General features: G+C 32.8%; 1 protein-coding gene across 1 annotated transcript in view; it reads right to left on the bottom strand.

Moving 5' to 3' along the window:
• RYR3 (ryanodine receptor 3) overlaps nucleotides 1-17,561 on the bottom strand; it is a 184,628-nt gene that overhangs the window by 49,990 nt on the left and 117,077 nt on the right. The window contains exons 58-69 of the mRNA XM_061998183.1: nucleotides 16,524-16,639; nucleotides 16,334-16,401; nucleotides 15,396-15,517; nucleotides 13,817-13,866; nucleotides 13,076-13,136; nucleotides 11,846-12,084; nucleotides 10,861-10,942; nucleotides 5,702-5,832; nucleotides 4,089-4,409; nucleotides 2,751-2,991; nucleotides 1,597-1,684; nucleotides 1,404-1,496 (exon numbers count right to left, since the gene is read on the bottom strand). Of these exons, the coding sequence (XP_061854167.1) occupies nucleotides 1,404-1,496; nucleotides 1,597-1,684; nucleotides 2,751-2,991; nucleotides 4,089-4,409; nucleotides 5,702-5,832; nucleotides 10,861-10,942; nucleotides 11,846-12,084; nucleotides 13,076-13,136; nucleotides 13,817-13,866; nucleotides 15,396-15,517; nucleotides 16,334-16,401; nucleotides 16,524-16,639 (1,612 nt within the window). The remainder of the gene's footprint in view (nucleotides 1-1,403; nucleotides 1,497-1,596; nucleotides 1,685-2,750; nucleotides 2,992-4,088; nucleotides 4,410-5,701; nucleotides 5,833-10,860; nucleotides 10,943-11,845; nucleotides 12,085-13,075; nucleotides 13,137-13,816; nucleotides 13,867-15,395; nucleotides 15,518-16,333; nucleotides 16,402-16,523; nucleotides 16,640-17,561) is intronic.

Below are 17,561 nucleotides of genomic sequence, written 5' to 3' on the forward strand. Positions count from 1 at the left end.
CTGTATATTTAAAAATACACAACAGGCATTCAAAATGTAATCTCAAAACCAAACTCTTTCAAATTTTGTTCATACAGATCCTCGATGTCAAATTCCTGTGACTTCACCCAGATTGGAGCAGTAGGAGGGATACCTTTATTTTGTAAAGATTTTCCGTCATTCCTGCTGTACCAGACTGACTGATAAAACTACCAGTTTACATTATATTTATTTTAGTATCAATACTGCAGTGAGACACAACTTAGACAAATACGAATAACCTGATTCACATCTGTTATGTTTTTTAAAGAAGTACACCTAATTCTTGACTCTTCAGGCAAGTTCTGCCACAAAAATGTTGAAATATACATACTAAAAGTATGTGTAGTGATTGTCATATGATACAAGTACAGAACAGGTTTCAGATTTTGTTACTGTGCACTTGATTGTCAAAGAGCCTGGACTGTGGCTACTACTCATCTCACTAATGAGACTGAAATTTTGAAATATTGAAATTCTATCACACAATTTCAAGGATCTGAATCTTGAAAACAATAAAAGATATTAAAACTTTCCTTTTCTCCAAATATAGAATTCTCTATGTAGTTTGAATTGCTCTTCAATGCCAATCATGAGCGAATGATGAGCAGAAAAATCTGTTACTTTTTGCTTATAAACTTTAAAGATAATAAAAATGCACTGAAATACAAAACAAAGAAACTCTGGTGCACTTTGAAAATAGCATTACTCCAAACAAATTATAAATATGAAAAAACCAAACCTTTCTTTGCTACATTTACCAACATTAATTTGGTTTAGACTTCAGCTGGCTTTGGTTAAGGTAATTTTCCTCAGCTAACGTTAAGCCAGCATTTTCTTACCTTGACAACATTTTCTCTATTATACAGGTAATAAAAGCACCTTCCAACCATCATGTTGACTTCTTGTCATATTGAAAATGAGCAAAAAAGAAATTAATGAGGTCATCAACAAGAAACAAGAAAAACAGTGAGCATACAGCATGCTGTATATATGAAGAGGTATATGTAAAGACAGCATTCCTCTACTAAAGTTGACAGAACAGTACTGAAAAAGAACAGGCAACCAACGTTTAATCAATTGATTTTATAGAATGGTCTACCTTTTTTTTTTTTTAACTTGAAAAACCAGCAACCTATATTATATATTACAACTGATAATCTCTTGTATGTGTAACTTTTTCAAATCAAGACCTTAATCTCGTGTCTTTGACTACTTAGCAGACATTTATTAAGTAACTCTAAGGTACATAGCCCATATTTTGCATAACAGTTGTCATGTCTATCATCAAGACACAAAACTATGTTTTGTTTCTTCTACCAGCACAGCAGCTGGTAGAACACGTTTTGAAGATTTAACTGATCCATAAATATTTATTAACTTACTTTAGACATCTTACTCTTGGTGTCTCCTGTTAAAAATGCCAAATTGTTGATTTCATTCTGAATCACAAAATTTTGTTCTTCTCTTTTGAAATTCTAAAGATAAAAAAAATCACCAGAAAAATAATTAATCTACATGTACCACATTTATATAAGATAGAAAGAAATGAAAGAAAAAGTATACATCTTTTCTTACGTGTGATTTAGACCACAGGATAAAAACTTCAGCTACCATTCGAAACAGTTCATCAGAATCTGCATCTGGTTTCTTTAGCCAATTAGCTCTAATTAGAAAAAGAAGGAAAATGTAAGGCAAAACATTTAAACTAAGACCACTGAATATAACAATCTCTGTTCAGGTCAGATTTTTGTAGTTAATCTTGGAATTTATTGAGGATCACTTCTATTTTCTATTTTCATTTTTCATGGTAGTTTAATTCTTGTTCAACAAAACTAATGCTCAGCTACTCACTTCTGCCTGCTCCTCCTCACTATGGTGCCAACACATTTCTGTGCCTATTCTGTGAACTCATGTAACTTCAGTCTGGGTCTGTCTGCACAAGGTTGCTCTGAAAACTTGGGCAAATGAACTAACAGATGCATCCTTCTTAAATGTCTCTAAATTAAAATGTATTAATATGACCACACATACAAGTGTTTCCTTCTCAATAGTCTGACATCATAAAAGCTTGAGTTCATCTAGAAAAAACAAATAATTCTCTGTAAATTGGTCCATAGCATAAATGATCATGCATTCCATGAAAATGCTCCTAAGTAGCCCAATATGTACCAACAGTCAAAAAATGTAAGTGGACAAGGATTGTGTACAGAAGAACAATATTGTTAAGGACAGGATTAAGATACTGTAGATACTGAGATACCACAGATACTTGCAATACTCTTCTGAAGAGTATCTTGGGGCCATGTTCTGGGATAAAGGACAAAGAAAGTTTAAGCAAAGAATAATCCCTCAGTTAATGATTGAGGAGAAAAACTTCTAGTAATTCCAAAGGCAGTACAATGTTGTCTGAACACTTTTTCTTTCTGTCTTAACAAAGCCAACACAATATTATCTACAAATAGAACAATTCCATTGAGGCAAGATAGTTTTTCACCCCTTCATTAACAGTCAAATTTTTAATTTTAAATTTTTGGAAGTCATACTTAAACTGCAAGGTACAAGGTAGATTCAAGGTACAGCATTCTGTAGGTCAAGAACCTTAAAATACTCAGCACCTGATTCTGGCATAACTTTAAATGCATGCGTTAATTCTGATTATCTGATCACAGACCCCAGTACATTGACTAGTAGACTAATAAATGTATGTTTAATTACTTGTTTTTATTTACCTGTTGTTGTCAACATAACGTATCAACATTGGATAGAAGGCGTAAAGGTCTCTACAAAGAACAGCAAACTCATCAAGAATGAGTAGCTCAGCTTCTTGGGTATCACTTTTACTGTCTGCTTTCAGTTGCTCCTCTTCCATAACGATCTTTATAGCTTTCTTCTTCAATTTCTCCAGTGTTGGAATAAAGTGAGTTTTGAGCAAATCAGGCCTGGCTTTGCTGATGATGGGTTGAGCATAAACTATACAGAAAAATATAGATAATGCTATGATTAATGCACAATTCATGTTTTTCATTGTATTTATATAAATCCTGCAGTCCTAGGAAACATAAAGGTCATAGTGCTTCACATATTTCTGGACCATCACAAAATTATTAATAAAGCCAAGAACATAGTTTTGAAACAACTGTATACCTTGAGAGATTCAAAGCTAGTTACTGGGAATTCAGACTATAAGTATTTTCAGTTTTAAACTACCATGGTTTTGGCAAGTCACATATCTCTAGTTTACAAGTAAACAAAGTAGGGATTGAGACACAAAGTCCTCACAAAAATATTGTTGAGTTGTTTTTTTTTAAAAAAAGCAATGTCACAAAATAGTCAGAACATTGTGTTCTGGAAGAATTCTCTTACATCATTTGCCTTGGACAAGCTGAATCGCAGAAAATGAATGACTAATACAAGATCATAAATCTGTTTGGTATAAGCATTAGTGGGAAATGAAGATCACCTAAATAAAAAATCAACGCAAGGACCACACTAGTGTGTTATCTTCTTAGGCTGATAAGCAGCCACAACAGAAGTGTAAGCAAAAATTTGTATACGATAATTTTCTTTAGCTACCTAGCTACTAAATATTTCAGGACATTTTGAGAAATATTTCTGCTCATTTAGTAGTTAGCACAGTTACTCAGATAAAGCAACTAATTCTGAACTTCGGATGATTTTTTTCTTTGTCCTGATATTTCATTAACAGAATTTACAGGATTTATACCCTCTGCTGCAATACTCAGTTCTTTGGTGTCTTGAAAATCACTTGAATTCACAAGACCAAATTAAATGGTAAGGCTCTGATACAGAGTATATAGGAGATTTTCAAAATCCATTACATTTTATAGAAAGCTCTCTTACAGTGATGCTACAATATATGCATAAAAAATTAGAAACATTCAAAAATTCAAATATATTTCTCTTATTATTACTAATCTACTTTTTGTGTTATTTCCTGCTCCTTTTAATTACAATTTATTATTATTATATCACTGCATAATACGGGAAAGTGTAGCAAAGTAATTAAATATTATTAGGTAAAATGTCTCCAAAAATATTTACAATACCTGCAATTCTTTTCATCCAAGATGCTTCATCTATTCCCAGATTGTTGTTAATGATTTTCAGAATGTTTCCAAGAATGATGCTCAGATGCTCAGATGTTATCATTGTACAGCAAGGCCCAGCACTTTGAGGAACACTCTCAGATCCTCTTTCCCACCAGTAGGATAAATAGTTGCATAGCATGGGTAAGATAACCTCAATGACATGAGGCATTTCAGTATACCTTGCTCCAGATTCTGCTAAATTGTTAATTTCCTTTATTAGACCATCCAACTGAGGAATCTCTGGACACATCTCTTCTACCGTATCAGGCATACCTAAAACTGTAAGTGAGGGTAGAAAAGTAAAAGATTAATTAACAAAATAAAAGAGAATATATATGCTCCTCCACGTTTAAATCCCAAAACACAAAAAACATTGTCACTCAGGTTTTTTATTCTCTTACAGTCTTCAGCAGATATAACTACAGTGAGACTTTGAGATATACACATCCCTCATCTGATACGTTATCTTTTTCTGATGTTGTGCATATAGTACTGATGTAGACAACAGCTGTCATAAGCCTATGGCTTTACCATAAGGTGTCCTGCAATGACCTAGTGGGCAGTCCAGCTATGTAAAAGTGAATAACTGAGAGCTTATATCCATACTTAATAAACTCTGGCCATTGTTTCCATAATCCCTCACAACATTCACATCAATATGCAAAAGATTAAATCCACCTTAGGGAAAAGAAAATTAACAGCTCAAAATTATGAGCGAGATTAAATTAAACTGTACTTAGTTAATAAATTCTGTGCATTTATCTCCCAAGAAAACTGCCAAGAAACAATTCTAGTTGTAAGATGCTTATATTATAAACTGAAGAGTGCTTATTTAGCAATTAATAACCCATAATCTAATGCCAGTCACCCAAACAAAATTCTTCTTCTACCAGTGCTGGTTCTATAACTGTTGTTTAATGGAAAAACTTATGAAGCACATGGCATCAATCAAACTACTTTTGTTTGTTTGTTTGTTTGTTTAAAGGAACAACGATTTTGGTAGGTAATGACTCTTACATGGATCAATGAAGAAACTACTGAAACATTTAAAGGTATGAAGGTCCATCAAGTTTAAGTTGGGAGAGAAGAAAACCAAGAAAATTTGTGTAGAAGGACCCATGCTCCTTTGATTAAAGTTTCATGGTTTCCAATTCATATCCTGTCAGGAGTTCCCTATACCAAACTGCTTTGGAATACTGGTAAGGCAACAACAAAAACAGATAATTTTCCTGTACATATAAATAGGATATCACACCTCCTGCATGTTGCTACTGTACCATTTGCTAAAAATTTCTGTTGATAGGATTCAAATATTACAGTTATGCAGATTCAGAAAAGAATTCAAACATCCTGTTCAGAAAAACATCCAAATATACAAGGAAAAAAGGAACAATGAACACAACGTTACCAAAACAAAGCAAGGGTAAAATGACAAGTAATGAAAGAACATTAGTAGGAATTCTCTACTGAGGCACACATTTGGATTTTTTTTCATTATGACAGTTTCTTTCTATTATTATAAGTTGGAGAGGACACTTTTTTTTTTTTTTGGCATGAAGAATAGGACTTACTTGCTCTTTCTCTTGCACTTTTTGTGTTGAAGACAGACAATGGGTTGTAATGGTTGAGAGAAGGTTCAAGAAATGCTACTGGAATGGCTGCTGCAAGAGATGCTAAGCACTCACCAAGTGCAGGACGTTGCCTGTGTATGAGAGATGCTAAAAGTTACCTGTGAGGAAAAGCTTTTCAATGTCTAGCACGCATTATGAAGTGGTATTAACATTTATTACTGACTTAATTTATCTTTTTTATACATTAGGAACTATTTCACAATTTTGAAAAATCATATCTCTAAAATGACCAACATTACTGGAAATTTCATTTTTTCAAAAAAACAACCTCCACCAAGTACTCGATACCAAAGATAAACTGCTCCACAGTGTAAAATTTCTAGAATGTTCACAAAGAATAGATTAGTAACTGCATATTCTTATTATATCTTTGGTTTGCTTATACAAGGCGCAAATGCATATAATCAACAGGAATTCATTTTGGCAATCATACTCTTTTTCAAGATTTCACTTTTTTTCTGTAGATATATACTTTTCTTTTGCTTCATACATTATACCACTTACATAGTCAAATGATGAGAAACATAACTGCTACTTACTGAAATTAATGAATTTCTGGAATTGTGTGCCATGTTCTGAAAGAGGCATTTCTACATTTACTCCCACAATCTTACCATCTTGATAAACTGGATGAAGGAACCAGTCCAGCTAACAGTAAACCTTACCATAAAATCAAAATTAAGCAACCTAAACCAACAGCAATGAAACATGGTCATCATCTGGCCATGCAAACACTGTTTACCAGAGTAAAGGAGTGGAAACATACAGATGAAAGTGCAAGAGATGCCAAGACAGTCCTTTTCAGCATAAGACCAGACTCAAAATGGCTTAAAACTAAAGCTAAGGTAGTCTTTTGAAGTTCTGAAAGCACTGTTTGTACAAGATTCCTTAGAGACTTTATTGCACTTGACTGGATAAGGATATCATACACCTTTCATTCTTTGAAGCTTCGTGTTTTTGGGTTTTTTTTTTTAACAAACATGGACCTGTTGGATCAGGTCCAGAAGAGAGCCATGAAGGTGATCAGAGAGTTGGAGCATCTCTCCTGTGAAGAGATGCTGACAAAGTTGGGGTTGTTCAGCCTGGAGAAAAAGCTCTGGAGAGTCCTTATTACAGCCTTTCAGTATTTAAAGGGGGCTTACATGAAAGATGTGGACAAACTTTTTAGCAGGGCCTGTTGCAGTAGGACAGGATGCAACAACTTTCCTCTAAAAGAGGACAGAGTTCGATGAGATATAAGGAAGAAATTTCTTATGATGAGGATGATGAATACTGAAACGTGTTTCCCAGAGGGGTAGTAGATATCCCATCCCTGGAAATATTCAAAGTGAGCTTGGATGGGGCTCAGAGTTAGAGGCACCTGACCTAGCTGAAGATGTCCCTGTGTACTACGGGGAATGTTTAGACTTGTAAAGGTCCCTTCCAACTCAAACTATTTTATTGTTACGTGGTTGTTCAGCTTCAGGATTCACAGCAACTTTTTAAAGATTCCTTCATGTGAACAAAGCCTTCATACTTGTATGACTTTAAACCATGACCGTGACCTATCTGCTACCTCATCTTCAACTGCGTATGTCAATTTTAATTTCACAACCATGCTGGAATGTCAAGATATATGCAAATATATACGCTCCAATTTCTTTTGTTGCAGTAGGAAAAAAAAAAAAACTGCCAAAAGCAATGGCTTTACAGAATTGAAAAACATCATATAAAAGGACTTTTGTTAATTTGAGTATTTCATGTAGCATGATTCACAGAATATTACTCCATTTAAAGGGTGAATGCTCATTCATTCTTTGTACGGAATCACTAGAGTTTACTGTTGGTTTAATGTCATCAAAGAAATGGAAAATGCAGAAAGCAATTACCACAAAATTGAAAAGAATGTTTTCCCCAATTTAAGTACTTTTTCTTACATTCTGATCATCCATATAGTGTACATTTTGCAACAGAAAACACAATGCATTAGTATCACAGATAGTAACAACAGAACTTTTAATTAAAATCCATTTTGTTTTATGATGTTAGAATTCCCACTATAATTTAGAGCACACCAATCTTGTCTTTCAATTTGTATTCTAATGAAAGATGCAATAATCCATACCTAGGAGATTTCATAGATTTTCCTAAAAAGGAAACTTTCTTACATCTTTGCCTTCTGTTGGATCAAACCAGAAAAACTTGGGAGGTGTAGGTATATGTATGTGCAGAAACACACATTAAAAAGGAATTTGAAAAGACTAAGATTAAATGCATTGAGGCTGTTTAGTCACATGCACAATGTCATAATGCATACCCATCTTTCTCTATGAAAGGAGGATATCAAGAAGCAGAAATAAGAGGCAAACAATTACACAGCAAGGATAAGAAAATTACACTAAATATACAGATATTTTATGTCATATGGAAGTCTTAAATTTGAGAAATTAATGGAAAGGCTATAATTCTGCAGGACAGAAATTAGAAAGTTAAGAATTTCAGAGCAGATTGTCATTGATATAAAAAGCAAATAACATAAAATAAATAAATCAGAACCACTGAATGATTTATTACATTTAATAGAGTAAAAGGTACTTAAAGACAAGTCAAATTAACTCTTTAGGCAAAATATGTTAGGAAGACAACTAACTGTGAACATTAACTCCAAAGAATGAGGAGGAACTGCCAGAGGCTTCCTTGGAGGAAATGGAAAATATTTGAAATGTAGTCAAATCAATACAGACTTTGAAAACCTAAAGTAAAATAAAAGACTACCAATTGATGATAGTAATGAAGAAGCATTTTCTATTATGTCATTGTTATAATACACTTTATTGCATTTTTATCAGTCTTCATTTTAAGAAGCCTCAAATATGTCAAACCAAATGTCTTAAGCTGAACACTCTGCATATGTATGTATGACTGAATACACCAGTTAATTTTGTCATATATATCTAAGTACATAAAAAATTGTTGTAATTTCTCAGCTTATGCAGAAGTTTGTATTTTTTATCACTGATACAGACATTTCATCATTTGTGGTAAAATTCTTTTGAAAATGTGTTTCTAGAAATGAACCAGAAAAAGACCAAGATGCCATAAAGGGCATGCAACTTTTGGATATTAGGTGTGAAAAGGGAGTTTTCAATCTCAAATTTAGGATCTAAATTCCTGATGCAGTGAATGAAAATAAATAGATGCCTGGGTATAGAATTCATAGAATGCCTATAGCAGTAATGCTACACTTGCCAGTAAAGCATTAGGGGTTAAAGTAGTCAAGGACCACTGCATTTTGCATCCTCTACACTTATGAAGCACAGAGACATTTAGAGAAGAAAGGTTCACAGAGAAGTCAGAAAGATCTCCAACATTCTAAATAAGCCAAACATTCTTTGTAGAAAGGATAAACCCTTGACGATGGAAGTTTGTCACAAGAAGACAGCAGCAGCAAAGCAACCATTAGTCCTCAGCCATTATCTTGTAGAATCACATGAACTATTTCAGCTATGAAAATATTTGCCTATGCAAAGTGAACTATGACTTATCTTGTAATAGATGGTAAAACGTCTTAATGTTGCTGCCAAAATTCACCAGGAGAAAAACTGCACTTTGATCCTAAATCTGAGCATTGTTTAATTTGAATAACTGTTCAAGTCAGCTCAATCATTCATTTCCAAGTTTTGCTGAAATATTGAGCAGTGTGTTTTAAATCCTGTCTCCCACCTAGACACTGATATTTGCCTATAGTCTTAATTTAAGAGCCTGAGTAAGCCAAGTGAAAACAAAGCTAAATGAAATCCACAGTTGGAAACCACTCACACAGGCATAGGAGACTAATTTCCTTGGATATATCTGATCTGATCACTCTTCCCTTCTAAGATGTCAACTGCAGTAGGAAAGGTGATGGTGCTAACATCCACATTTAATGTAACTGTCCAGTGCTTTTAGCTCTTGTGAATCAAGTGAATGCCTGTAATGTGAGCTCTTCTCATTAAAAGGCAACTCAGATTGTGAGACCCTGACTTCTAGAGTACAGCAAGACACTTCCTATTTTGCCTATCAGGTCTATGTCAAAGCGTATTTATGATTTTTAAGCCCAGAAAGAGAAGAAAGTATATAGCTTCATAATTTAGTGATGGATGTATAAATGACTGAATGTGGACATACACAATAATGAGCTTGTGCACACATGTACATGCATACAGAATGCAAGAAAAGAGACAATTTGCCCAAAAGACTGTTGCATTTTGCATGAAAGGATTACTAAATAAACCCTGAAAGGAAGTGGAGACCAGCATTCTTCAAACCAGGCAAAGCCTCTCCCAATCTAACTATCAAGTTGGATTTTGTATAGTTTAGTCTCATAGGACCTGTGGATCTTAAACTTTTCATTAAAAGAAAGATCAGAAAAAGTGTCTAACTTAAAGCCTTCAGAAGCATAGGGAGGGTTATGATTCCTCCTGCTCCTGTCTTGTGGTAGACAGACCAGCGATTAGGGTTCTTTTTTCTGAAGTAGCAGATACAGATTTGTGCCTGTTTTAATGAAGGAGGATACAAAACCCAGGGTTTGGAACACAGAGTAACAACTAGATGCTTAAAGAAATTGTAGATCCTACTCTTTTTAAAATGCAAATAGCTGGTAAAGTAGATTTCTTTGTAGAGTTCAAGGCTGTCAGAACAGAAGGACCAGATTTTATGCTCTGGGCAACTATTTTGATAACTATGTACAGACTTAGGTGTGAGATAGATGCAGTCTACTTAGTACTTGGCATACATATCATAGTAACATCCAGTAGCCAAACTTTATGAACCTTAGTAGCAAACCATGCAAAAATTTAGCTTTCCCTCTGTGAAAAATAAACTTCTTGCAGATACACTGTCACATGCAGGCTGAGTTGTTTATTTTTATTTAGTTTTGTGTTTGGGTTTAGTTTGGGGGTTTTTTTTGTGTGTGTGTGGAATTGAACTCCAAGATACAGGCAAATAGATTCCAGGTAACATGTCTTTTAAACATGCTCACACTGTTTCAGATACACCTTTCATTCAAACTGCTCTATTACCTAAACAACAGACTCCTAAAGAAAAGGGAAATTTTAGATGCTGAGATTTTCACTCAATACCTTTCAACATAGATGTTCTTCCCAGTCCCAAGGGAATATAGGCTACAAAGAATTCGGTAACATGAAACTTGTACATCACCCACTAGAGGAAAATAAGAAGTAGAATATCAGAATTTATTCAGCTAAAGACTGCTTTCTAAATATTAAACATCTGTTTTACACAATCTAATAAGACCACATCTAAAACTTTATCATACGTATTACTGAACATTCTAAGCCTTCAATGCTCCACATGAGTTATTTATCTTCAATTTCTCTGATATGTAGTCTGTCATTTACATTCATTCCAAAGTCTAACAGATCATCAGATGTTCCAAGAGGCCAACAGTTACTTGCTATTAAGATATTGCAGGTTATCACATCTGCAGAGTACAATTTTAAACTTAACTGTATCAGTCTGCATGTCTAGGCCCTAGGAACTTGATCTAAAGGCTCCTAACCTTATTTTCATGGCTAATCAGTCTGCTTTGGAACTGTAATCACTCAGATTTTTAGAATGGCATATTGCTAAATCCCAAGGAGGCATTTCAGTAATTTTAAAACTAAATGATGCTAAAAAAGAGGAAAAATAAAAGAACTAAATTGGTTTTTAGATAGAAGAAAAAACACCCATAAGGAATTGATAGCAAGTTGTCTCTATTAATCTAATGAAATAAAAATATGTTAAAAAAAAGTGCATGATTTAATTTTCTATAGTCTCTACAGGAAACTAATCCCATCTGCACAGTTGGTAAGAGAGAATTTGAGAGGAAATTTTAATTTCTTACTATAAAAGTTTGGAGAAATATTGTACATAATAAACTTGAAACTAAGTATTATTTTTAAAACATGGAATAGAAATAAGGTTCTATGCAGCTAATTTCAGATTTAATGCTGGAAATGTGTGTTATTGAAAACAGAATTTCATCTTTTGAATTCAGGCAATAATTACTAAAAAGCAGCTGTATTATTATAACATAATGAACTTCAAAAATAAAATACTTACAAAGTAAATCAATTCCAAACTGATATTGTGAAATATGTTCGAAAATTGATGTTAAGATAGGCAACAATGCTACTGTAGTATAATTGATATTCTGTGAAACACCCTTGATTTGTGTTCGTGAATGGGTAAATTTTCCAAGTTTAAGATTTTCTGAAGTTTTTTCCAGGTCTTCAGCTGCATTTTCAAAAAAGGCACGCAATCCAGCTTTAACAAGCTCAGATCCTGATTTCATAACAGTTCTGAAAAATAGTAAGGGAAAACTATTAACTTTGCCTTGATCTTTAGCAGTTGTATAGATATATATATATGCATATGTGAGACCTTTGAAAAGGTACACATGGACTTTACATTATGAACTGGAGGACAGTTACATCTACACAACAGTATAATCAACAATTAGCTTGGACTACTTCATATAAAGTAGTGACAACAAGGAACTGCTCCCTTTCTTGTCTTTGCAGTTTTCGTGATCTATTTTCAAATAAGACAATGCCTTTTCAGCAAACATCATAGGTGGTGAGAAAGCTCATCTGTACAATATACTAAAGAAAAAATGTTCAATACCTAAAGTTTTATGAGAGTTATAGTAACTACATATGCCAGTAATTATACCTATTATCAAAGCAGGCTAAATCTAGAAAAAGCAACTACAAATAACAGTATCGGACTTCTATTATTTTTTTGGTTTTTAGGTTTTTTTCCCTCTCCTCTCCAGACCCTTAATGAAGCTTTCCAGTGTTGTTACAATGAGTTCATTGCCAGGCTGCTGTGTAACATAACCAGGCCACAAACCAGCTCAAATTAGAAAACTATGCTGATCTTGCTTTAATCTACATAAACATTTCAATGGCAAGTAATAAAAGTTAGCAAACGTAACTATAACCACATATTAATACAATCTGCATACGTTTACAGAAAAACTAAACTGTCTTAAAAGCTACAAGTATCAATACTTGCAGTTCCAAAGTTTTTGTCATTTATCTTTCCCAATAAAGTCTACAAATGCCCTTAGAAATAGTAAAGACATTTTAATGACACACATTGAACAGAAAAATATAGGCAAAATCATTTAGAAGACATCTGCTAGTATAGAGGTCAGTATCTCAATTACTGATACTGCTAACACCATTGATTTAAAATGAGTAAAAAATATGGAAACAATCCAACTGCTCCTGAAAACCTCTGCAACCCCTACATAGGTCGTAGTTGTTGAAAATATTGCAAACTTACCGTGTGTCAAGAGACTGAGCTAAGATGTGCAGACAGTTCACCATTGTAGCAGAATCACTACCTGATTAGAAAGAGATATTACAAAAGCACAACAGTATTGAGAATGTACAATAATTTAATGATCCAAAATGTTACACAAGACATGACGTGTCTCCCACCTTAGGTCACTGAAGAGACTGTTAGGTCTGATTCCAGAACTAACTTCCCATTTTGTAAGTCCACTTCCATACAAGAACTAAAAAGAATAACTGGTGTCTCCTTATGGTTCATTTTCATCACATGACCCTACAACATTCTGAACTTTGTATCTTGCAGTACCTACATTTACTTTATAATTTTCTACCAATACCTTGGAGAAAGGTATGGTTCTTTTCCTCTATATCCCTACATCCCCCTAGCCTACAGAGAAATTAATGTATTGGATTCAACAGTTGGATGACAGAAATCAAAACAATTAGTGCACAATGACTTTTGAAAAGCTAAAAGTAACTGAAAAAGCATGAGATTTGGTTTAAAGGAGTCTGAAAATGCTAGAATCAGCTATTTCTTCTCCAATACTTTACCTAGTGTGTTAACAGCTTCAGAGCCATGTTCAATGTACTCACTAATTGTACTGGAATTTTATGCATTGTTTTATAGAATTTTGCTTATAGGTTGTGAAAAGCTTCAGATAAGATACAATAAATAGCTATAAACTCTTTATATTTTTAACTGTATTAAGTTTTTTTATTAACAACTTACCAAAAAGTGATATCCTATGTCTAACAAGAGCAGCAAGTTTGCAGAACAAGCTAAAGTAGATAAGGATAGAATGAGCAAGACAAGACAAAGATAATAGATTCATTTAGAATATGAGGTAAAGAATAGTAGGAATATGAAAGAGAAAACACAATACATTTCCTGAAAAAAGTGTATTTTGAATCATATATTATGATAACAGTCAGTCAAATAAGAGCATTAAGCAGAAAAACTTTTTGAAGCTTCCAAATTATCTCATTTTCCAAGCTTCACTATTTCAGACATTACTTGAAATGTGAACCTTTCTTTTGATTGTGGTGGTTTCCAACAATTGCATTTATATGATTGAGTCATTCCTTATGGCTATTATTTATGAATATGATTTTTTTTTGTGTAATTACAAGAAAAATTGAGTAATGTTTTAGTGTTTTACTTGTCATTCTTCAGGAAACAAGTGTTACAAATCTTCATACTATTTAAAATAATTTGCAAAGATATCCTTTGTAAATAAATAAATCTGTTTAGCCACTGCTGCTGCTAAGTTGAAATATATACAGACTAGAAGAGCTTCTGGCAAGTATGTCAGAAATGTACAGATCTAACCTGTCAAAATAATAGGATAATTAAGAGAACAGTAAAATCACAAGCTTTCTGAAAATTAAAGAGGTTACTTTAACTTCTAAAACCAAAGACAGTTAAGTAGACTTATTTATCTGTGCTATACTTTATATATGGAATCATGACATAACAAAATTAAACAAATGCACTTTAGGAATTGGTATGTTCTCTTGCTAACATCAGATTGTCACTGTTATCTTCACAATAGTAAGGAAATACTATACTTCCCATAAGATAAAAATAACCAATAGTTCCTTTTTAAAGTGAAGAATGAAAAGAATTATATTTCTGAATTTATAATAGCAGGTATGAAGGCTAAACAGCTAGCAGAAAAATTAAATTCTTGTTTTTGTAAAGGCAACACATTCTAAATTAAAAGGCAACTGTCTCTTTTAAATTGATTTTTCTAGAATAACTTTTGAGTCAAATGGCTGATTATGACCCAATCTCAAACAGTAGAGAAGTCTAAAAACTATATAATTTCAGTGATTTTTGTGCAAGGCTATAAGTAATTTTGTATAGAAAGGAGAGTCCATAATTATGCCTAAAATGTTGCATGGTGATATATTTGCATTTTTTGATATCTGAAGATGTAAAAGTGAGATCATTTAAATGACCCATGATCATTTAAACAGCCCAAGCTTCAACCAGAAATTGCTATCAACAATGAAACGTAAAGCTGTCAGAAACTAAGTTTTATTAGTTCCATTGCTCACAGTATAATTTATTAATATTTTTATTGTTAGCAACCAGAATAATATATTGTAATACATATAATTAGTACATATACATCTTTAATTAGATAGTAAAGAATAGTAAAATGAGGAATTCTATTCTGATACAGAATAAACTATTTACTTTCTGAGGAAATGGAGCTTTTGAACTACCTTTCTCTTTAATCTGAGAAGAAACCTTTAATTATCTATATAGAATCCTCCTGTGTATATCTTAATTTTCTACTTACCTTGCTACCATTTCCTTTTCCTTATTTGATGCATATCCACTGCTACTGAGTGTTTTTGTTGGAGAAGACAGGAAGTAGAGGCAGTGATTTGTAAAGTACTGATCAACTAATGGTAAAAGAACCTAAGAAATACAGATACAAAGTGTTTTTTTCACAAAGCCCAAGGGTAAATGTAGCAACAATGCTCTGAAGGGTCAAAGTTTATTCAAAGACTTTTAGAAGTTCTCTAACATTTATATTTTCTTATTTCAGATACAAAGTCATATAAATTAAAAGTCTTAAAATTTTACTTAAAATTTATGACAATAATAAGCAGTCACACTGATCTTTCTATTTTGGATCTAACATTGCAGGTTTACTCTTCGCACATTCAACGGTGAAAAACATCACTGAACTAAGAGGACTCTTCCTCTCCACTATTGTATAAATGTCCAGTACAGCTATAAAGGGAGAGGGCCTATTTTTGTTTTTTTTTTAAAAAGATCCTAAATTAAATACTAAATGTTCCTTACTTCAAATTTGAGTATTGAAGACATTTTTCTTATTAGGTACACAAAAGTGTAAGACATTACTATGTATAGGAATATTGTTAATGATATTATGCACTTCAGTGATAATCCAAGGCAAAAATTGTCAGAAATAATTTATATGTTCAGTGAGAGTATTTAATTTTGTGATAAATAAGCTGCCTTTTAATTTCTATGTTCCTTTTCATGTAGAAGCAGATATATTGAAATATATTGGAAAATCTGGATACATCAAATATATTGAAATATTTTTTAAGATATTTTGAAATATTTGTTAACAACATTTAACTGATTACTTACCATTAAAATAATGGGAAAGATATATTTCTATTACCTGACAAGTAGTCTAACATTACACATTTCCATGTTCTGTATAAAAGAATGTATATGTACATTACTTGAAATACTCACTTTGGCAAAGAATTTTATCTCTTGGTCATGTGGAGATTTTTCAGTTTTTCCACTGGTTACAATGGCTTCTGTACAGATACAATCAAGGCAGACACAAAACCAAAGCAGTCACTACAAATTTAAATATTTAAATCCAAATATTTAAATAGCAACAACTTCGGTTAATTTCAAAATCAAATCTACAGCTTACCCAAATGTGCAATAAACTCTTGAGCAGAATCAACATATTTTAAAATTTTCTTCAGAAACTTAAAGGCAAATCTCTTCTCCATGGATGATGCATCCAACTCCATGTCATTTAGACCCCTGTTTTACAAAGAATTGAGGTAAATAATAATGATGATGACACTAGTACAAATGATGGCAGCACTATGAAGCATTCCATTATTATCTGTTAATTATGGTAAAATTTCATAACAAGGAAGAAAAAAATCTTCCATAGCGACTCTTATCTATCAACTATGTAGAAATTTAAAATTAGTTGATATTTCACTAAAAAAGTATAACATCTTTGTATTAAAGTATCCAAAATACATTTTTTTTAGGATAAGAAGTCAGAGCATAAACGAAGCCATAGTACATGTGAATCTAAGAAAGCAATGCACTGACCACTCAATTCTACTGCTGGGAGATTAAAGTGTCAAATGATTAGGAAGGTGGCAATTACAGCTTTACAAAATCAGTCTAAGTATTGCATTTCATTTCATTACTCGCTTTTAAACTTGCTTTTTGTTCTTGAATTTTATGAAAGACTGAAGACAAAATGACTTAAGCTACTAAATGAAAATGTAAATGCAAGTAACAAACTACTATATTGCTCAAAGTATTTGAAATATTTCAGTAATATGTGACACTTTCTAAAGAGATGATCATTTAGTCTTTGAGATCAGTTCATGACCTAGATTATGACTGGTGCATACAAGATAAAATGTGTGGTTGGCTGTGATTCGTTTTAAAATATTAGATTTTATTTTACCTACAAATGAAACCTACCTCACTGAAATACTGTAATTCTTTAGGATCAAAGAAAAACTTATGTTGAAAGAACTTCTGAATGTCATCTGATGGCAAAGTCAAATCCAAAGTTAGATCAGGTTGCTCAGACCTTGTTCAATAATGTACTATCTTCAAGGACTAAAATCTCATAATCATTCCAGAGAGCCTACTATAATGTTTGATAACCCTCCCTGTGAAAAAATATGGATGAAATATTTTCATATATCTAACT

The sequence above is a fragment of the Colius striatus genome, chromosome 6 (genome assembly GCF_028858725.1).
Source record: "Colius striatus isolate bColStr4 chromosome 6, bColStr4.1.hap1, whole genome shotgun sequence".
NCBI lineage: Eukaryota > Metazoa > Chordata > Aves > Coliiformes > Coliidae > Colius > Colius striatus.